Consider the following 23,128-nt stretch of genomic DNA (forward strand, 5'->3'; position numbering starts at 1 on the left):
AGGCTTTGGCTGGGGAGGCAAATAAGACCCAGACCTTTGATGCTTGTCGATGGTCCAAGAAAGTCCATGATGGGCCAGAGAAGACTTAAGATGAAGCTGGGAGCAGGGAAAATTTGCCAGAAACTCTTTGAAGACATTCTGGTTTTGTTTAAGTCTTCAGTTCATCATTCCCAAATCCATTAATCAAAATATCTGCTAAATCCTTCAAGACAGAAGCTGAAGTTCTTGAGTCCCAATCCTGCCACTGACTACAAGGAATTCACCTCTTCTGTGCCATACCTATGAAATGGAAGCTGTAACAGCCACATACAAACAATTTAAAAAACCCCCGAAACTCAATAATTTTGGTAAGTAAAAGGCAAAGCAGTGTCTGAAATTCAACATCATGATACGAGCTTTTTTCCTCAGAAATGGAGACAAAAGTAGAGACTGTATGTCTGGGTTTTCTCATAGCTATTCATCCTGAGCTGCTGTTCAAAATCCTTATAAAACACAAAGCAGGAGGAAAGAATGATTAACTACATTAGTTAATTACAACATCACTTAATATGTGATTCATGTTCAAAGGTGATTTGAAATACATAACAAACTTAAATAATAGAAGGTCTTAAATTTTATGTAAAGTCCAGCACATACTACAGACATTGACAGGAGCAAAGAAATAGAAAGGTTTGTTTTAACTTTCATACATTTCTGTACTGGCTAGGCATAAAAATAGAAGTCAAATTGCACAGTCCTGTTAGCTACCAAAATGTAACGTGCAAATAAAGTGCCCGGGAGACCTAATAAAATGCCATAAATGAACTACTGTAAAAAATATCAGACCACACCTATTCAGCAGGATAAATTCAAATGTCTTACAAAGAAATGTATTCTCTTTTCTCTTTATGGAGCAAGAACTGTTTTGAAAAAAGAGAGAATGAATTTCAAAATATACAAAGAAACTTTGAATAATAAGTGGAAAGTGTTCAAGACCAAGTACAGAATGCTGCTCAATTCCGCTATGGACTGGACCAGAATCAAGCAGTGACACAGCATCTACTTAAGAGAGACAGAGGTATTATTATTAAAGCACTTTGTTTTCATAAGACTCGCTTCCACAAGCATTCATTTCCATAACCAGGGCTCTTCTAGAAGTCAAAGAAAGCACAGGCTTGCTGCTTTCCACTCTGACACTGCTGTGGGAGCAGATAGTTGCCACCAAAGTGGAGAAAGATATAGATAGATATGGATACAGAGATATAGATATATAGAAATATATCTGTATATTCAGGTCTTTGAGGATCACTGCAGGGAGCCTGCTCGGGAACAAATCCAAACTTGGTCAAACATGGAAGGCCAACTTTTGATAAACAGATCAAACACATAATTTAAAAATGTGGTATCTGCTGTTGGCATGTGTTCATGGGGAGAAGCAGAAGCCCAGACAAAATGATGAGATTATTTCGTTGTGAAAGGATTACCCCTAAGAATAAAACATGCAGAATCACACAAAATTTATAGATCACTCCTGTAAAGTCTTAGAGGTTTTTCACACTGAAATCTTTAATGTGAATTTTCCATCGACTTGGTGAGAAGCCAGCTGGGAATACCAGACCCAGGTTTGTTTGGAGCTCCAGGGCAGGTCTCACACAGGCCCAGGCTCGTCATTCCTGAGCTCAGGTGCTGACCCTGAGTGCAAAGGCAGCTCCCCCCATCCTTTACTGACTCCCAGTGACAGCAGTAAATTGTCCTGGTCTGTTCTGGACTGGAACTGACCCTTTTCATGCAGCCATGTGACAGCAACATCCTGGGGTGACTGCATATCCAGCCAGGACTTAAACCGTGACTCAAAGACAATTATTCTCATTCAAAAGAAAAATAATTCTGAAATGGATCACAAAGTACTTTGGAAGAAAGGAGGCAGGGAACGATCTTTGCTCAAAATTTAAGAAAAACATGACTCCTTCTTTCCTGATCGAAGCCAACCTGTTTTGTTTTGTTTTGCGTTTTAAAGAGCTACACTGACTGAAAATAAAAATCTTCTCTCCATCCAAAAGAAAACCTGGAAGGCAGCTGGGAAGTTCTAACAAACATGAAATACTCTGCTAAAAGACCAAACTAAACAAAAAGGTAACAAGGGCTAAAGTGGCCCAGACAGCTCAGCATCACTATCTGGAAAATAACTTGGCATTCACAGCTACAACCAAACAGAGAAGATTAGCTTTGTTTGCTACATCAAACATGTCTTTCTTCCTCTCTCTTCAAACATAAATAGTTCCAGGCTCTAAAATAAATTAGCTCAACTTGGGTTATACAAGCTGTTTCATTTTTTTTCTTCAAAAGAGAATATAGATGTTTGTTTAAAAATTGTAAATAAAATATAAACAGAGATTTTTCATTGCATGGTGATCCTTTCCAGTAGTTAGTGATCAGCACTATGTCCATTTTTCTTCCTTATCCTATACTTTGGTATCACAGCATTATTATGACTACTTCTCATGGGAAATGGATGAAAAAAATCATGCAGTAAGAAGAGGTTTATCTGTACTTATTCACTGTAAAAGCAAAATAATAACCTGTGGTTTAGCAAAATAATTTTCTGTGGTTTAAAATCCACAGAAACTAAACAAGACAAAATTACTTAACGTAACACTTTTAATTTATTTCTTTGAAAGGTCCTTCCTTCTTTATGTGCATGTGTGGTGTGGAACATGCAAACCCAAAAAAGCTGGTTAGTGAAAGACAGCAGTTCTTAAAGCCCAGCAAGCACTTGCTGCTCATCTCTAGTGGGATGCTCCTGGGAGCTGAGTGCTGTCTGAGTGCTGATTATGCTGCTGTGGGGTGTTTTTCTTCAAGATGGTTGCAGTGCTGCAGCTCTGGGATTACAAAACATCCTGCAGTATCAGTGTGGTGGTGTGACAGAAAGCTCTCCTTGGCTTCAAACTGTGGCAAGATGTTTTGTATGTTAACGTGGAAAGTTTTGATTGTGTTTTCAAAGATGTAAAACTAAAGCAGGTCCTAAGTACTTTCATGGTGGGATGTGAAGTTTGGCTCTAGGGCACAATTAGCCAAGGGCAGGGTTTTTTTCCCCTCAATATTACAGTGATGCTTCACATCCTTCCTAAAACTGGCTGTGGTGAGGTGTCTCTGGCTTGGAGTCTTAGCATGGAGCAGATTATTACTTTTATTATTGATTTATGCCATGCCTGTCTGCTTCCAGCCTCAAAACACTTTACTAAGTTACAATATACTTAGGAATCATTTCACATCAGCCACCACCACACTGCAGCCTTCTCCAGAGGGAAACTGAAGGGAGCCATTAGGATGGTGCCTGCAACATTAAACAACAATCCAGGAGAGGAAGTAAAGAATACTCTGGCTCCTTAAAGCAATGGCTGAACAGAATGCAGCCACTGAGCTGCCATCCAGCTGGGACACCAAAGTCAATACCCATTCACCGTGTGTGGTTAAAATTAAATCTCCTAATGAAGTGAGATGGTTTTAGTGGTTAGAGAGTGAGTGCAAAGTATTATTCTCCTCTATGATTATTTGTAAGTTATACAGCTAACAAGGGAAAAGATCACACACAGGAAAACAGCAGACAGTTAGATAATGTTCCAAGCCCAGTTTCTAAAAAACATTTGGGCAAATAAAGCTGGGGGGGGGGGGGGAAGAAAAAAAGAAAAAAGGAAGATGATACAGGATAAATTGAATTGGCAGTTTTTCACTGTTTTTAGGGAACTAAACTAAGCCAAACAGAATTGATGTCAGTTTTTATTCCCTATAGTTCAGGTCCAGAGAAAAGAACATTATTAGTTTCTGTTAATGAGCAGGTATTCCCTAAACACCGGTGCAAATGCTCCTGAATTTTAATTTGCTTAGAAAAAGAAATGGTAAAGTATTGAGGGGGAAAAACCCCCCATATTAACAGCATTTTTTTTTGTTTTGGTTTTGGTTTTGTTTGTTTGTTTTTTTTTGTTCCTGAATAAGCAAAATGCTTTGGTGGTTTTCTGGACAGGAGGTTTACGTATCTGACTAAAAAGATCCTCGCACTTTGTTATCAAGCTCTCCTTTCAGGGCTAGTAATTGCTAGCTGGTTCTAATCATTCTTGCAAGTGATCATTTGAAAGGTTCATTTTATGACCCCTCAAAGTAGCACAAAGAATCTCACTCCATAATGTAATAAACAATTCTACAACCAGTGCTTAATTAATTCCTGAAAGTCACCAAAAGGAGCTATTAATGATCTTTCTTTTTATCTAACGGTAAATATACAAGTCTCCTGGGACAAAGGATTTAGAAAGAATATTCTGGCAAGACTAACTGTCAACTTGATAAAGCATAAAATGATCATGAGTGAGGGTAATTCAAAATACAGGGCAGTGCTACCTGGTCTGATCAGAAACTTAGGTCAGGTTGGATTAAATTTCTCTGAATGCTGTGTTTATCAAAAACAGGACACCACTGACATGGTACAAACCAGACTCAACCCAAATGAATACCCAAGAGAAAAGTACTGCAACCTTCACAAAATTATTTTTAAAAATTAGCTCTATTTGGGAATTTGATTTCCTGTGAAAATACCAAGAATCATTATAATTAGAGGGTGGACAATGTTTCAGGGTTATTTAAAATACAACTATTATGAAGAACAGTCTGATATTTTCTAGAGAACTTTGGTGTTTTAGGAGCCCAAGTATTGTTTTCACAAGTAAATCAGGCAGTGGGAAGCTCTTAAATGAAATTTAGTTTCCTGGCAACACAACCCATTGCTGAAAATTAGATTTAGGCTTCTAAAGGGCTTTGATGTTTTTGAAAATCACACTTCCTGCAGCACTGCACAGCTGACTAGGTGTAATACATTAATTTGCCTTCTACTGAGGCTATCAGGGCATTATCACTTTGATGGCCTCAGTAGTCTGGGATGTTTTTTCATAGAATGCAAAAAATTATTTTGCTGGGCACAGCCAGTGATGAATGGAATCTGTGAGTAGAAGCAGGACGAGGAAGGAAAGAGACAATGTACCTTTTCCAAAATAAGCTCCTGTAGTGTTTTGGGAGCTTGTGCTGGTGCCAGTGGAGCCTGTGCACTGCCTGTCCCACCTTTGGAAGGGCTCCCTGAGCTGCTGGACCTTCGAAGGACGGGGTCTTAATGAATCTCTCCTCTTGAAACCATCCCTGGGACACCCCCATGGAAACATGAAACAGACTCCCCAGCACACAGCCAGGACAGTGCTGCCTGGGAGTATGAAAACTTTAGGTTTAGGCACCTCTGAAAGGTGTTTTCAATGATTAATACAAAGAAACAAACATGAAGCATGAAGCATGAAGGGAGGAACTGGGGGAAATAACTAAGAGGACTTTCAGGCTCCCACTCCTTGACTCCCCTGGGCAGGGCAAGGAGGCTTCAGATCCCCAGTCCCTTGACCAGTGGGAGGATTCATGCTCCCACTGGAAGCTGGAGGCTGTGGATTGCGGTGCTGAACACTGAAGAACTTACTGTTCCAAAGATTGTAGAAAACCTGAAAGTTCCTTTAAACAGGAAATTTAAAAAATTCTCATTTTTGTTCTAATCTTCAATAAAGCTTGCTTTTTTCCTTAATGTTGGAATTTCCTGTGGAACAGAAATTCTGTTTTAAAACCATCTCTATTCAACAGGGCTATTCAGATGGAAGCATTTTCTTATTCATTCCACTTTGCAACTAACTGGTGCCACCCTAAATGTATCACTCTTCCAAGAATGATGTGGCAGCCCTGGAATAGCTAATTAATTGGGCTGTATGATGCCTGTGCCAGAAGTTTCAGCTTCCAGAGGCATTCCTTTAAGGAATGGTGGTGTGGGTTTGGCTTTTACAAGGATACACATGGTTTCAGGAGCCCACAGGCACCAAAAGTTAGTTTGTGTTTTGTAACTGCTCATCTCAACCCAGTCATTGAGCTGATGTCTTAACCACAGTGAGTCAAGCAAACTTCTTCAAAGCACTCATGGAGAAAGCTTTTGATTAATTTATTTTTCTTTTTTTTTTTAATAAAAATTTTGTCCTTGGGTAATCTTTCAAGAAAATTCCACTTCTATGTCTGTTTACTGGGAAAATAATTACATTTAAACACTACTTGCATCATAACATAACCTCTTTAGATAAATACCTTTGCCACTTAGCCCTCAAATTTTTGTACATTGTTAAGGGGAATGAAAGATGTCTAAATCCAGTACCTTTATACTTGGTCACCACAGCTGAGTTGACACTGAGGGGTTCTTGGAAGGTGACAGTGAGTGATGTGCTGCTCGTTACCATGAGACAGACATTGGTTGGCGCCTCGGGGGCTCCTGGGAGAGAAGAGAAAACATCAGCTCTTCAGCACAACAAATCCTATTCAAACAATGTTCCTGAGTCTTCAAAGAACCCACTGAAAATCACCCTGCAATTGTGAGCTTTGGGTTGTAAGTGTTTGTGTTTTCTGCCTTTTGAGCATTTTAATTAGTGACCCTACTAACAATATCCTGCAGACACCATTTGTTTCTATCATGGTTTTTGGCTCCTTTTTGGTTAAAAATATCTTCCTGCATATATGTAACTCAATAAAACAGATCCATGCTAATTATGTCAATGAAAAGCCCCTATAAATCTCTTGGGGTGGATAAGAGGAGAGGGAAAGGACAAAACCACAAAGAGCTAATGAAACCTTGATGGTTTCACTAACAAACTCAAATTTATCAAAAACCAGAAAACATTTTAATGTTATTGGGATTAAAAAACTGCAAATCCCACAACTGTTTTGGTGTAATAGTTCCAAAACACAGTTGTCAATTGGGGTCTAACATTTTTGTTTAAAAAAAGAAAAGGAAAAAAAAAAGCTTAATTTGCAGAATATCAATGGAGTCAATTCCGAAATCAAACACAAAAATATCATGACTTACTGCTGGGATTGATTTAAAAAGTCAGTATATTAACTTTCACTATTTCTGTATTTCCTGTATTCAGTATCTAAGAGAAGGAGCACTACATCTGTCTTGAAGAAATAACCTTAACATACAATAAATTTGTGAAAATTATTTGTGAGTACATTTACATAAACATGGTTTTAAAGATATTAATGGCAATGATTGTATTTCATAACATAGGATACAGCTAAAAGATCCATGAGTCTAAAAACAATTCAGGCCTGTTTACTCCTTCATTTGGGCCCAAATTCCATTTAATTTGGATACAGACTCACTTGTACAACTGTTTAAAGTGACTCAGTTTGTGGCTATGGTGATGAAATGGATACCAGGATTAAGATTAGTGCTTTTCAAAATTAAGGTTAAATTTTCACAATATTTATGTGCAAAATGAAATTTTCACTGCTTGATCAAATGTTTAGAACTATCCCATTCCAAAATAGTAAGTTCTTTTGAAAAATAATCAAATTACAACAGAGAAAAGGCCAACATCTCCATCCCTCTTCCTGCCTATTCATATGTTGTTTTATAGCATCCTGTTTTAAATTCTGAACATGTTAAATGAGATCCAGGAGTGAATGTGAAAAGAGATAAGAAGGGCAGAATCATTGCATCCTGAATGAAGAGTTGGGATGTTGGATGTCATATTAATTTTATGCAACCTAAGGAGCCATCTGCTTGTTTCCCTCAGATATTTGGTGCTTTTATTGTTCTAACAGCCATTTCCTTCTCCCTCTTGGAAAGGCCATTTCACCTTTGGGCCTCAGTTTCCCCATCCCAACCTCCTCCAGTCCCCACTCACAGCAGTGCCGCGAGGATCAGCATCTTTGGAGAGGGTTCTCAGCTGCAGATTCCTGCCTGGAATTTTGCTGTTTCCCTGTACTTGATGTCATTTTTGCCTTTTTTTGTTTTATATGCTCCCACATATATTTGGAGCTCCGTAGCCTATTGTATTAGTAGCATTTGCCCACTGCTTTTCCATAGCCTTTCCTTAAGCAGAAAGACAAGACAAATTCCAGAGCTCCAAGCCCCGGGAGGTGCAGGGCCCCAGTTCTATCATGGTTCTTCCTGGGAACCAAGGCTGAGAACAACTCCTTGAGATCCATTTCCTGGGAGGAAAATTGCATCATCACTTATCCCCCTAACTGGTGCTTTTTATCCATTATGCTAATTTCCTAAAACCTATAAAAATGTACTCATCCCTGCAGGAGTGGGCTTTTGTGGACATCTGTCTATAACCGCCCCTGAAGGCCTGCAAATAAAGCTCTCTTTTTTGTGACCTCCTTACTAAAATTACCTCAAGTTTCATTTCCAAGTTGAGAAAAGGGGAACATACTCACGGGCATGCTCGTAGCCGGCCTTCATGCGCTGGTAGAGCCTGGCCCTCCACTCCCAGCCCCTGAGCTGCTTCTCCCTCTCGGCGCTCTCCGTGCCCAGCCCTTCGCTCGCTGCTTGCGCTGATAATTCCGTCACTCTCTGCTGCGCCTCCTGCACCAGCGTGCTCAGGTGCACAGACCTGCTCTCCACAGTCACAACTGCCAGGAAAGGAAGGAAATAGGAAGTGCTTGGCAAAATTTTGGCCGTGGTCAGAACACATCTGAGGTTACAATGTAAGGTGTACCCAAAAGTGTGTATTCTATCACCATCTTCGTAAGCTGTTAAAACCAGGCAGGGCAGAGTTCTTCATGCCTCATCCCTGATAGCTCTGAGGGATCTCTTCTGTTAATGGGCCATTGAGTGTCACTGCATGGCTGATAAATTCCATCATCCCATTGGGAGGTGCTCCACCCAGGGGGAGGAGCCAAGCGTTCCTACCTGGATATGGTCTGAGGTTTGGACACCCCAGCAGCCTTTTCTCCACTATTTTCTCAGAGGACAAGACCTCTATAAGCACCGTTGGACCTTCAGAGGAAAATCAAGACTTTCTACAGGATCAATACTTCATCAGAACCACATTTGTCACTCCAGGAGAATTGCAACCATTTAATCCAGCTGTTTCCAACACCCTGAACAACAGGGTGTCAGGTTGCATTCTGACAGTGTCTCTGTATTATTGCATTTATTTTAATTTTCCTCAAATATCTGGCCACTTAAATGTCATTAACATGAATAAATTTGCCACATTTTTTCCTCTGGTATTTCTCATATGCTTAAAATTGTCTTAATTAGACTGAAATTGCATATCTGTTGTAAGTCAGAATAGGAAAACCAAGATAAAATAATGACCTCTCTCTCCAACCTCTGCTTTGGTGTAATATCATAAACTTACATTAAAAGAAGGAGATTGTACTGGTTATAAACACAATATATAAACTTCAACAAGAAGAGATCTGAGTGGCAAAATTAAGAATTTTTTCTGCCTAAAAATCATGGCTGGTAGACAATTGATCTCTTTCCAGATTTTTGTGCCACAGTTTTGTCCAGAGAACTTGATTAGTCCTCTGGCAGGGAGTGAGCAGCTTGCCACATGGGGATTTTTTCCTCCCATGCTCAGAATAATATTAATTTGATGCTTAGCAGTTCAGATTTTCTGTGTGAACTACTGTGAGCTACATCAAGGTGAAAATTAAGATCACATAGGTTACAGGCTAGAATAGGTTTGATTTTAGCCCAAGTTCCTAAACAAGCCCCTTGATTGTTCAGTGAAATATGGTAAATCAAGTCCTATTTTCAAAGTTACTCTTAGCCTAAAACTGTTCAATCTGCAGTTTAGAAAGTAGGACTTGTAAAGATGTTTAATTTGAAAATAAATGCAGGTATTGACTTGGTTTTCAATATGCAGGCAAGAGTGCACAGAAAATCACTTTGGTGTTTGGTGTTTTTTGCAGAAGACCTCTGAGATATAGCCTTAATTTAAAGGCTCTCTTTTTACCATAATCAGTGCCCTGGCACATGTGGCTTCTCTTAGCAATAGTGAGGAATTGCTAAGGAGAGACAGGCAGACTCTTGGTTGCCCCAAGTCTTTCACAGGAACAGCAGGAATCTTACACACACTGAACCCATCATTCACTTGCACAAGTCAGGAGCAGCAGACATTTCTGAAAACATCAAACTGTACCATATAGAGCACCAAGACTCTCATAGGTTTTTGACACCAAAACACCAGAGAAGAAAATATGTATGTGGATATGAATGCATTATTTCTAAACTGGGATTATATGGGACAAATCAGATTGGAAAGGACCTTCTCTAGACCAATCCTCTTCAAAACAGGCTCAGCCAAGAGGTCAGACTGAGTTACTGCAGGTATTATCCAGTCTGATCTCTGGTCTTGAAAACTTCCCAGGATGGATGGAGATTGTTCCACTGCTTCACTGTCCTTATAGCAAAAAAGGTGTCTGTTTTATCCAGCCTGAACCTCTCATTTTAACTTTTGCCTGTGTCTCTCATAACAGTATGACAGCCAGAGTTTAGCAGAGTCTAAGAATAACACTACTGATGTGAAAAGTGGTCTGGGATCTTTACAGCCATGGGAGAGCAAAGAATTACTCAACACCTCTGACATCCAAAGGGTTGTTTTTGAAGAAGGTTTGTCTCTAAGACTTTGCTTTCAGAAGCTGGCTTGAAGCCATCCTTCTTAAGTTTGATCATTCTTCATATGAACATCAGGGACATATGGCCAGGCTCCCTGGAACCCGCTGGTATCCTCAGAACTGTTGTTTACTGGGAGGCCAGAGGTGATAGGGTTTCCTGGATCCATGCCTACAATAAACATGCAACACATCTGATAGCACAATAGGACTGAGGAAGGAGATTTTATGTGCCAGAGCTTCAGGTGGTTGAGCATTGGCATTGGTTCAAGTTCTCACTAAGGATCTGGCTCTATCTGTTTAATCAAGGCTCAGATCCACATTTGTCGAGTCTCTGATGTCCAATCAGCCAGTGGGAATTTTAATCTTATTTTTATTTGGGTTCACATGAACAAGCCAAACCATGAGTATATGATGAATGATAGTAACTGAAAAGATAACACTTTGTCGTCTCCCCAACTAAATTAATATTTTAAACCCTCTACTCTCTGATCTTAGTTACTTTGTTTATAAAAGATGTTGGGGTCCTGTTGAGATTTATACAATCTGAGTTCCATGTGGAGATGAAGATCATAGTTTTACTTTCTATTGCTTTATCTGCTGCTGTTCCAGGCAGGAATCCAGGTGATACAGATGGAAACTATCTGTCCTCCAGATCCTCTTTTCTACAGAGTTAGGTTAGAGGCTATAATGAAATTTCAGCTGGACCACTACAGCTAATATATACAGTGAAAGAGCAGAGGTTTTCTGTGAAGGAAGCTTTTTGTTTGCGCTTAGAATGAAGAATTCCTCCATTTCACCTTTTCCCAGCTCTGTGCATCTGTCTTGTACGCTTCTAATCACATTAAGAGATGCTGTGTCCAGTCCCAAAACTGTGTGAGTCAGGATTTTACCCTCCCATTCAGCCTGCAGAAGTCTTGCCCAATTGCCCACCACAGAGGAATGAAAATGCTCCTGCTGGGTGCTGGATCATGTTCCTGCAGCCCTGAGATGATACAAACAGGATTTAATTTGAACAGAGTTGGTTGAGTACGAAAAGCAGAGCAGAAAGTCTGGACAAAATAGAAGATGACTGACATCAGTTCCACAAGAGTGAAGCCATGCACAAAGATGCACTGAACCTTTGTTCTGAGGGCTGAAAATAACTTTTTGCATTTCACTCTCAAACAACCACTGCAAACCCTTCAGGTAAGAAACCCAAACAAAATGATCGCTTGTTTTTTACTGGGAATGTTTAATCCATTATTTCAATCAGAAAAACTAAAAATCAAGATAAGTGAAGTGGAAATTTGGTGGGTATATTTTGAAATGGAAATGAGGTGGTTATATATTCATATTCTCTGTGTTCATAGGCATGTTTGCATTAATTACAGGAAATGAATACTAATTTATGATTGCCCCTGCTTGCCATCAGACTGCATTTATTTACAGATGAGGTCAATGAAAAATTAGTTTAGTCTTTTTTACTGCTGTTTAGAACACTCAAGACTGTGTTTTCCTCTAGATTTGTCATGGTTAATGAATGTTGCTTCAGCAGTCAATCATGTACTCTAAATGCTGTCACACTTTTTTTTAAAGCCTCAGTCATGAACCATGACAGAAAAATAAACAAATAAATATAAAACTAAAAAACTCTTTTCACTGAGCAGCTACACTATGCAAAAATCTCCAGGGAAGGTTAAAGGAGGCCAGAATAAATGATAATATAAGTGCTGTGGATATAGAAAAGCAATAAAGGTGTACCAACACTGAGGGTCTGGCAAAAAAACTCAACATGCACATGCACACACACTCTCCAGTGAAAAAACTGGCAATGTTAGTAGCCTCAAGGTGCAATTTCCTGGAGCACTGAGATTGACATGCCAGCACTAAATGTTGTTAATTTAACTAACTTCAAATTAATGGCAGAGTCTGCAGTGGCCGAACCCCTCAAACACAGTCTCATTATAGCCTTGCTGGGAATGTCCTAAATATAGGCATTGACAGTTTCAAACAAATTCTCTTACATCGGGGTATTTTTAGACTCACGTAAGGCGTCAGAGCTTGTGTCATGGTATATGGTTGATTAATTGGGTTGGTAAGTCACCCTCCAACCCACAAACTGGGCATAAAAAAGCCCATGAAGGAATACAAAGAAGTTTTATAACTACAATATGTAGTTATAAGCAATATTGGGATTCCAGTAAAGTGAGAAGGTCTGTTTTGTGTTTAGGTTTTCTCTGGTTCTGTAGAACTTTGAAATTCTCATTTAAGAGGGATTTTAGGCCATTTGAAGACTAGTAGTGAAGGCTCTGTGGGGAATGGAAGTGATAGATTTTGATAAAACTGGCCTCCTGAAGGCAGTGTAGCCAAAATCAAAAGGATAATCAAAATAAAGCAAAGTCTAGACAACCCATCATCCTTTCATTTTTGATAACAAACTCTGATTTTCAGACCATGATCTTTGAATCACTGAGTTCCTGTTGCCATATTTTTAAAGATTTTTTCTCAAGATCGCTATTAACCCAGCTGCCCCAGTGTTAATCACATTAGAAGCTCAACATGATTGATTTGTTGGTGTATCTGAGAGAAAGAAAACAAATCTGCTGAGCACGTATTCAATGAGCAGACATTGCTGCAAATATCCTCCAGCACTCTTGTTATAATCATCTTTATGATAAAACCAGGCAATTTTTGTGTAGTGGAATTGATTTTCACTAACAACAGCAGAACTGATCTCATACAAGCAATTATCTAAATCAATTTCTGTTCTTTACTTACAGTGTGGGCTTTCCTTTGCCCCAACGTGCAGAAGGGTCCTGGCAATGGGGACGTTGTTTGTCAAAATGGCAATATCCAAAGGAGTGAGTCCCTCACTGTTTGGTGTGTTCAGGTCCAGTTCCTCCAGGGTATATTGATAAAGAAGAATCTGAACAGCATCCAGGTCTTGCTGCTCTACAGCCTCAAACATAGCTTCATTGCACTGGAAATTCTGTGTGTCAATAAAGACAGAAATTCAGTAAAACTTTTCATATGTTAGTGCTTTAAAAATAGAGAAAATTTGTGTTTTGTGTGTTTGCTCCTGAAAATAAAATATTGTACCTCCAGCCCCAACTTAGGCTCAGCTTGAAGCAAAGCAAATGTTTGCAGCAGAACTGATCTTGGTCTACCCCTGGGGTGCTTGAAATTGCTTCAGGTCTGTGGGAAGATTCAGTGAGATTCAAACCCATATGAAACAAATACATTTTTATTTAGACATCTGTCCTGTAATCAAACTATATGAGCAACATTATGTTTGCAGTGTGAAACTGGATGACACACTACAATTTTCGCAGAGCCTTGAATTTTGAGTTTTTCAAACTCAAAATTTCAAGTAGAAAACTACAATCAGATAATGAAAATCCAACTCAAACAAGCAGTTCTGCAGAAAAACCTTCCCAGTTCCAGTGTGACCCAGTGTGTTCATTATACCACCTCAGTTATTTCTAACTGCCCATGTTATTGCTTTTAAGTTGTAACTAGAGGAAACTTTAAAATTTGTAGGTCTTAAAAACAGAAGTAGAAATGGGACTGAAAAAATGGACTGTCCAGTGTGCATGTCTGAGCAGCAGAGAGCACAAGCAGCCAAACACGAGAACTTCCACGGCACCAACACTCAGGCAGGGAGAACCACTGAACCTTTTCCTTACCAATGTCAAGGAGATAAAAGAATGGCACAATACAAAGGCCCCTGTTGTTTCCTAATTGAGCTGGGGAGAAGCAGGTGCAGGAGAGTAGCAGGGCCTGCAGGTTTCTTTTATGAGAACATCCTTCTGGAGCCTGCAGTAATGACAAGTTATTTGCCAAGATTCTTTAAATTCTCTCCCAGTGTCCCATTGCCATCATTACCTGATAGGGTTTTTCCCTCTTTGGAATGAATTAGCAGGAGCAAGAGGCCCAGCAAGGCAAGGAGGGCTCAGAGCACAGATTCAGATACACAGTGTAAACCAGCTCCCTGTGTCCCAAAATCACTGAGAAAATTCTCCTCACAGAATGCACTCCTTATTCCATGAAATACGTACTGAACTGAAAACCATCTTCTACTGTGGTTAGAAGTTAAGACTTCAACCACACTTAAACTTAATTTTCTTTTTAAAATATCAATTTATCAATAGTTTTATTGGGCATATCTGTGTCCAAGTTTGCTCTCAGTGAAACATTGACCTGCTGGAACATCTGCTTGTCTCCTCGTAAAACACATGGACTAAGGGTTTCCAAACAGTTCTGGAAGCTGCAGTCCCCAGCTCCACCTTGGAATGTGATCAGTTCTACAGGAGCTTTTTTTCAGTGTGCTTGCAGTTAAATGTGTCTTCTGAAATTGTCAGGCCTGGCGGGGTCTTCTGGTCTAATCTTTGCATGTGAAATATTGGTACCACACTAGGAAATTGCGAAGGTGATGTTAGCTAAAAGTCTTGGTAGGGACCCCATCAGTGCTGAATATTTGGGATCAGCAGAACAGGACAAGTGTGCAGAAGGTCCCTGTACCCCAAACTGCCAATGTAAGGAAATGAGATACTTGTGTTAAGATGACAATCTAAGGGTGAGATGAGCTCTGCAGCAATAATGCAAATCTGGGACAGTAGTGCTGGCTTGGGAATCACCTTGTAGACACTGAAGTACAGAACAGCTCATGCTGAAGAAATATTTTTTTCTGTAGGTTTCCACGCAGAATAAAAGATACTACTTAAACATCAGTGCTGTCCATGGGGTTCTGTCACTTTCTTGGGTTTAGACTCTTCTATAAATGGTAAGATTCAGGTTTAATTTTATAATCAGATACTTAGGCCACACTCCAGGGTTGGTATAAGATAAAAAAATCTCAGAAAAAGGGACAGTGCAATGGTGAGCCACTCTATTTGTCATTCTTTTTTAACCCCTCTGATCAAGATAAAAATGGTTTGTAAGGACATACACTGTCATTAGGCAGAGCACACATCCAGAAAATTTTAGAAAAGAAGACAGCACATATTTCTCTTGTTATAAGGGAGAACTTTAAAAATGTCAGAAATTTTTACTGCAGTGCAGGAATACTTATCTACCATTTATTCCAGTAGTTCCACACATCTGCTGTCTTGCTTATGTAACACCTTTATAATCTTAGTATCAGAGACCCTATGCTTATTCTGCTGTTTTGCCCGTACCCTGAAAGGATGAAGTGCTCTTGCTAGAAATCAAAAGAATTTTAAGTAATTATAATTACAAAATATTTTAATTATTGGTATGATTCTGATACTTCAGTATGTCTTCAGCTCCACAGTGATACTGGTTTAACAGCTGTATGTCACTGTATTGTACACTCAAAATTTCCATACAGAGGGCACTGATGTGTGAAGTACAGAGGAAAAAGAAAGCTTGCTCTTCACTCCATGAGATGTCATTATTATGATGCAGAATTGTGAAATGATAGACTTTTTTCATGGATTATTAGAAATGTAAAATCAGAAAATCACAGAATGGTTTGGGCTGGAAGGGATCTTAAAGATCAACTTGTGCCAACAACCTGCCACAGACAGGGACACCTTCCTCTAGAAATACATTCACCAACTCTTCTACATCAGCATTCTAAATAGCATTAATTTAACCACTGTTAATGTCCATTTGAAATTCCTTTCCTACTGTTATTGGCACTTTCTCTAGAGTGTTGTTTATGGGAGTACAGGATAATTTTGCTTCAGAATCATTGGATTTTGATCCAATCAGAAAACAAACAAAAGCATATTACCCTTCTAACTGATCACAGCTATGAAAATCTAATTATTTAGCAGTGAATTAATCAAGAGCATATTACAAAGGGAGTTGGTTGAAGGAAACTGAATGACTTCATTGGTCTGCATTTCTTTTAGTTAAATTCATTTTTGGAAACAGTCTGGGGGCAGAACAAAAAGGTAAAGCTGATGATATTACTGAGTGAAAGGCTGTGGTGCTCACTCAGGACAGGAAGGCAGTTATTTCTCTCTTCACATTCTCCCTTCTGTGGCACTGTGTACACACATGGTTTTCCCTTTTTTAAAAAACAGAATAAATAATTATCTTTTAATTTGCTTTACATATGTGCACAAAAGTTAAATGAGTTAGCATTTGTAGAGTGCTAGTCTAAGTGCTCAATATAATTATTTGGCTTTAGTTCAAATTTTGTGAGAAACTCAGGAAATCTCGTATTACATCTCGGAAGCTCCTTCCATTATACAAACCAAAAATTCACTATTACATGATAATTAAAGAAAGATGGCAAAGCTCACTATTATAGATGAAATTAACCAAAATTATGGCCAACAAAAGCATTTTTTCCTTTTTAAATACACACACACACAGACACAGACACCCCCCCCACCAAATATTTGTCAGATTGCTGTAGAATTATTTAAATTTTTTTTATTTAAACTGCAGGGGTTTTTTGATTATCATGATTTAGACCTGCTGGTGTGCTTTTGAAAATGCATCTTCAGACTTCTGCTTGCCAAATGAAATACCTGAAGTATTTTTGAAATTTTGGCCTTCAGTAAGTTGCTGAGCAGAATCTAAGCACACGTTTAAGTTAAATTTGTCGTAAACGCTGTTGCCAACTGACCTGCTGGCAAGAACATTTCACCAAAAGGGAAAAAATAAAAGCAAATTTCTATTTCTTCATTTCATTAGAAATCTGATTGAAAAAGCTGCACTGATTTAAATGAGAAACAGAGCATGACTATTATAAGCGGCTTCATCCAATCCAAACAATTACAAGTTCAAATTGCAAAGATCAGGTTTTCCAAATGAACAATTCAGACACAGGCAATAGGCTGAAATACATTGGCAAGTTTTGTAACTTCAAAGAGTGTAAAATCATGGCAGCTGTGATGTGGCCTTTCTAACTGGTCATGTGTGCATCCCTCATCCATAGAAGAGCACATCAAACTCTGCTAGACAGTCAAAACACATCCTGGAGAGGCAGCAAAGTATCTATTACATCTTCACCCATGCTAGTGAACTGCCCCATTTGGAAGTCTGCATCCAGCCCAGCTCTCCAAGTCCAAAAAAACATTCTACACACCTGACCAACTTTTCCCTAACTATTTGCTTTCACACAGAAAACAGAAATCTATTTGAAAATTATATAGTTTGCTGCAAAAAGCTTATCACATTCCATGTAGAAGACTCTCTAGTATTGCAGCATGTCTCAGACATCTGTAGCCTTGGGATAAGAAATCCAAACAGGTATAAGGAGTGGTATGTTTATACCCCAGTGCTCTATTTTAGTCCAGCTGCTATTGTCACAAATACCAACATGAGCAATCATTTATCTTTACTAGATAACTTTCTTCTGCTCTGAAAGTACAAAAGCATTAAATTCAAAGGAAAACTTAATCACATTTAAAAGTGATTGGGTGAAGTTTAGGAGCAGTTTTTACATTGCTTTTTCCTTGACTCAGTCCTGCAGGCTCTAATCATTAGCTGGACAGCTGTGCTATGTGATTAATTTATTTAGGTGTTACTGTGATGCACAAATGTATATACTGAAAAGAACTACAGTATTGCTTTGCAGTAAGTAATAACCATGTTCCAGTAAGTGATTCAGTGCCAGAGTGTTTAGAAATGCAATCTTATGTAGCTTAATTAAAATGAAGTGCCCCTTTCAAGCTATTTGGTCTAAGTTTGACTGAAAAAGTCCACTATGTACTACTGGAGTTGGAAAAAGTGGTAAAGTAGTTTCTGCAAAGACTTGTTTTGATAAACATGAGTTCAAGAATAAAGCTATTTTGGGACATTGCTATGTCTGCAGCAAGACAACAATTTACTGAATGGAAAGTGTTGCACAGCAAGAGAGAGTGGAAAGAAAACTCTTCACAAGCCAAAGCTGAAAGAAAACAAATTCTAACAAATGTTGTTCACTTGTCTGGAGACATGATTTTACTCCTTGACTTAGCTCAGCAGCACAGAAACTCAATGATTAGAAAATACATGAGCTAGCAACTTGACCTGGAATATTTCCACCCCTTCACTAATAGTTTTCTTGCTGTTTATTTCTAGGGAAAACAACAAGCAGAATGGATAGAATGGGATCCAAAGCCTCTCAAGTTCACTGGGAGTCTATTCACTGCTTGTTGTGGACACCAGCACAGACCCCAGACTGGTGACACCTGGAGGTTCCTCTGCTGGGTTTTTGTCAGTGACAAAGCTGTGACACTCCCATGACAGTGTAGTGAGCTTGGGGAACAAAGTTAGCACAGAAATGTCTGTGTTCCATTAAATCCCCATCCACACAACATAAAATCATCCTGATGATGATGACTGATGGAATAGGCACTCCCACTGCTGACAGATCAGAGTGAAAAGGGGCAGATCTGAGGTTCTGAGTTACTGGCTCAGAGTTAGCACAGGACTCAGCCCTCAGCAGCAGTGCCCTGCTCCTCAGTCCTTTGGCTCAGTTCACTGACAATTTCTCTTCTTATTAGTGAAGTATGACAGAAGAGCCCATGTTTGAAGGCATATGTAATCTGAAAGGTATATTTACATAAACACTGGTCAGAAGATATGCTCACAGACTGGCATTCATTCAGCCTACATGTCAGTCTGCCCTAGTGCTGGTTGGTCCTCCCCCTTCACTCCCTCAGTCACTCTTGAAATTGAAGTTGAAAAAAAAAATAAAGACAAGATAAGATAATGCCTAAAAAAATTCATCTAAAGAATCTTTCCCCACAGTTCATACTTTGAGACCTCAATTCAAATCATCCTTACAAACTGAAAAGCATTTGGAAACCCACAGCCTCAAAAGCCCAGCTGCTGGCTACCATGAAAAGGCTGTTCTCCAGCTCACAAGCCTTGTTTGAATTTCAGGCTTCTCTTATGAAACAAGAATCTACTGGCTCTGGAAGAGTTGAGAGGAAGCAGCCACGGTCCCCTGCTTCCTTCAGGTCATGGTCTTTCTTCATTGGAGGGAGACAACAGTCTCCACAGGTCATTCAAGAATCTTCTGACTTTGGGAAAGCACAATCCTAGGGGACAGCATCAGCTCATTGAATTAAAAATAATTTCCAATTCTTGCACTGATTTATATAATACATCTCTTACATAATTTGTGAGTATTAAAGGAGTCTAGAGTGTCCTTTCTCCTTCTGAAAAAATGTGATATTTTTGTTATCTGGCCCAGCCATACTCTGAGTTCAGTCCTGCATTGCACTAAGCATCGGATTGAGTGCAGCAGAGTGCTGGTTCCAAGGGGCATCTCCTGGTGCTTCCAGACAATGTCAATAGACTTTGCCCTTCAGAAGTGGAAAGAATCTCTTTCCTTCAAAATAATTCAGAGGAGAAGTTGAAGAATGTGTTTGTTTTTCCTATTTAGGCAAAAGGGGGATTTATTTTGTTCTGGCGATATCCACAAGCGGGTTCATCTTCCTCCAGCAAGTAGAAAAAATTCTGTTGTACACTGAATTTACATTGGGCTGTTATTTCAGAGACAAAGTCCTTTCCCCAAAATATGTGCACTGGGGGTTGTGTAACTTCACTAGCACTCATAGCAGCAGGAGCCCTTGTGAGGGTTAATTCCAGCAGGGGTTTCTATATTTTACTGTGCTGGTACCAGAGTGCTTGGCTGGGATATGGATGGGGTACCCAGGCCAGACTCCTTCACATGTGATCTCTTTCTTCCCCAGTGTTATCTGCTGACCATCACTCCAGTCTGGTAGTAGCCTTACATTTATCTGTCATGCCTGAAAGTTCCATTTGCTCTGTCATTTGGAAAAATGGGAACTTCTGTTGAAAGCCATCTTCACTTTTCTCAAAACATGTTTTATTCTTTCCTTGTAAAAGAAACACTTGCATCTATAGATTTAATTCACATTTTGTCATGTAAGTGCCAAGTTACAACCTTATTCCTAAAATAAAGCATCACCACTTGAGTAGGTAGCCTGTCTTTACCCTTCAAGAAGGTCAAGCTCTGTTTTGACAAAGGGTCATTAAAGGTAAGGCTGGGAAGAACACACACGCTCGTCAGGGAGCAAAGCGAGATGATGAGAATGGTAGAGATGAAAAGGCAGCTGAGGGGGGAGATGGCAGAGGGGAAGGCAGGGTGGTGTTACCATGGAGGCCTTGCGCAGGCTGAGGCGGTCGCAGCGGGATCTGAAGTAGGCTTCGTCAAAGGACGTGTGGCTGCCCTTCAGCTTCTCCGACAGGTTCCGGTAGAGCCGCTTGGCAGCGCTGGGCGACGAGGGCATGCTGTGCTTTTTGCTCTGCAGGAGGCTCAGGTTGTGCATTTGCTGGGTCATTCTCAGCCAGGGTTTTCTAGAAGGAAAACAGCAGCCATTTACTGAGGTTTTGCTAGACCAACATCACTGATCATAAGCGTGTCACTGAAACACACAATGCAAGGCTGCTTTGTCTACAATCACTTTCACACGCAGCTTCTGCACGTGTTTGGGGCTTTTTCAATGGCAAATTGCTCTTGATGGAATTAGACCCATGCATATCTATGGAGACAGAGAATTAAAGACAGAAAAATAAAACAGACCTCCCCAGAATTATTTGCTAATTCATATAAGGAGAAGGAGTTTCAATTAATGAGGGAAATAATGTTTTTGCAGAGTGAGTTCTAGCAATACAGGTGTCAGAAAAAAGTGACACCCAAAAGTAAATGTTGCTATGGACAGTGTCATAAATGAGTTGGTTCTTCCTCATGTCAGCAGGCAGGCACTGGTTTTATCTATTTGTTGTATTACTTTATCCTGCTCTGTGTTTGCCCTTTCCATTTAGAGTACAAACCCTTCCAAGAGAAACTGCTGACTCTCTCTGACTGCCTTACCTAATTACATATTATCTCATCATTAAACAATACTTTCTATGCTTATCATTACAGTAATTTTTCTGTATTAAGAAAAATTGAATTAATATTTAACTCTGGAAGTATGTTATGTGGAAGTAATTTTGCCTTTCTGAAGGGAAACTAAGAATCAGAGTTGACCCAGCTGCAGGCATAGGAAACTATCCCTATGGATTTCTAAGTGAAAAAGTGACAAAAATGCAGCATTTCTTCACATATTCCTTTTCCCCTGATAAGTGTGTACACATATATAAGGCAGAATGCCTCTCTAGGAGACTTCACAGTTGTAATAGTAAACCTGGCTACCTTTTCAGAGTATCTTTTCTTGAAAAAATTTTTTTTCTGTACTATGATCCAAATTCTTTTTTGTTCTTATGGTTTTAGCCTTCTTCTGAGCAAATTGGATGGCAGGACCAGACTTTAAGGACTATTTCCAGTATAAGCATTCTTTACTAAACAGTCATCCTACTGTTGGGGCTGGTTTTGGCAGGTATTTGTCCTTAAGATTAAAGACACCACCCAGGTCTCCTAAGCTTTCTACATCTTCCATTCTCACAGTACACTGTGGTGAGCAGACACCCTGAGCATAAAAGTATCTCATTACAATTAATTTCACAAATTCTCCATGCTCCTGGGGTACTGAAGAGAGACCAAGTCTCTGAAGGAAGAGAGGCAGAGTCAACACAATTTTCATATGGGATGAAAAGACTTTGTTACATTAGAACAACAGTGTGTGCAATCAAAAGGGAATTATGTGAGCAGCACTCCTGAAATAAATGTGCAAATGTGGAGATGATCAGAAGCTCTCTGGGACTCAGGAGGCAGCAATACTGCAGGGATTTTTGACTGGTTTTCTCTGAGTTTATGGAGTAAACTGATTATCCACCACCTACTTTTCTATGTTATTAGAATTTTTAAAAAACTCACAAAGTTACCAGATTTAATAATCATTTAATTCTCAGTTACTTAGAGTAACACTTTCAGTTTCTGTTAGTACATAGTGCTACACTTTGTCCCACATAAATTTCTCCCTTTACCTCTGTTTTCAAGAACTTCTTCTTTTCATCAATAAAGTATGAGTCAAAACACAGACCCAAATAGGGAATAAAAATAGGCCAGGGACTGCCATAGGCATGTTTGTAAAGGAAATTTCAATTTCCCAAAATAATCTGATTCCAAGACTACAAGTTTTGAATACCATATAACACACACAAATACTAACACACGGTTGGTAGTGAATTCAGGATAGAAAGAAGAGTTTGCATTGGCCACACAAACCTAACCACCCTCAAAGAAGAGTGACCCAATCAATTCTTAATTCAATGGCAGGTCAGCCTGCTGCACTCTCTGCTTTGGGATTATGGGTTTTTATTTGAAAAGCAACAGGCTCAGCACATCTGAGTGGCACAAGAGAGGCTACAAGGTTCATGAAGCCAATATGGGAAATTACTGAGGGGTTGTGTAGACATTTAGGAAGTATACATTAAATAAATTAGGAACATCTACTTAGTAGGACTTCTACCTATTGTGGTATTAATTAAACAAAACAAGAGTGCCTGGCATTAAAGCTAACAAGGCTTATGCCTCTGTCAGTGTTCTCTAGGCTGATAAAATCCTCCCCCTGTCTCACTAGACCAAACTAACTTCTTGCTGACTTTAATACTCTCAAGGATTGAAATAATTACAAAAAAAAAAAAAAAAAGGAATCTTGCCAGTCTGACTCAAAAAAAAAGCCCTATCTCTTCTCCAGCCTTCACTAAGGCAGGAAGTGTATTTGTCTCCATCTTCTTAAACTCAGTTGCCCAGATATTTTTCACAGAATCTCTTGAAAGTCATCAAGTTCAAGCTTTTCTTGAGGAGGGA

At 39.4% G+C, this 23,128-nt stretch overlaps 1 protein-coding gene across 1 annotated transcript in view; it reads right to left on the reverse strand.

Moving 5' to 3' along the window:
* The window catches only part of ANKFN1 (ankyrin repeat and fibronectin type III domain containing 1), a gene marked incomplete at both ends in the record, with an annotated part of 59,329 nt that extends 38,615 nt beyond the window's left edge, over positions 1-20,714 (reverse strand). The window contains 4 exons of the mRNA XM_084218237.1: positions 6,197-6,310; positions 8,266-8,460; positions 13,216-13,426; positions 20,529-20,714. Of these exons, the coding sequence (XP_084074363.1) occupies positions 6,197-6,310; positions 8,266-8,460; positions 13,216-13,426; positions 20,529-20,714 (706 nt within the window). The remainder of the gene's footprint in view (positions 1-6,196; positions 6,311-8,265; positions 8,461-13,215; positions 13,427-20,528) is intronic.
* Positions 20,715-23,128: the final 2,414 nt, after the last annotated feature.

This window comes from Fringilla coelebs (assembly GCF_963513975.1).
Source record: "Fringilla coelebs genome assembly, chromosome: 19".
Lineage (NCBI taxonomy): Eukaryota > Metazoa > Chordata > Aves > Passeriformes > Fringillidae > Fringilla > Fringilla coelebs.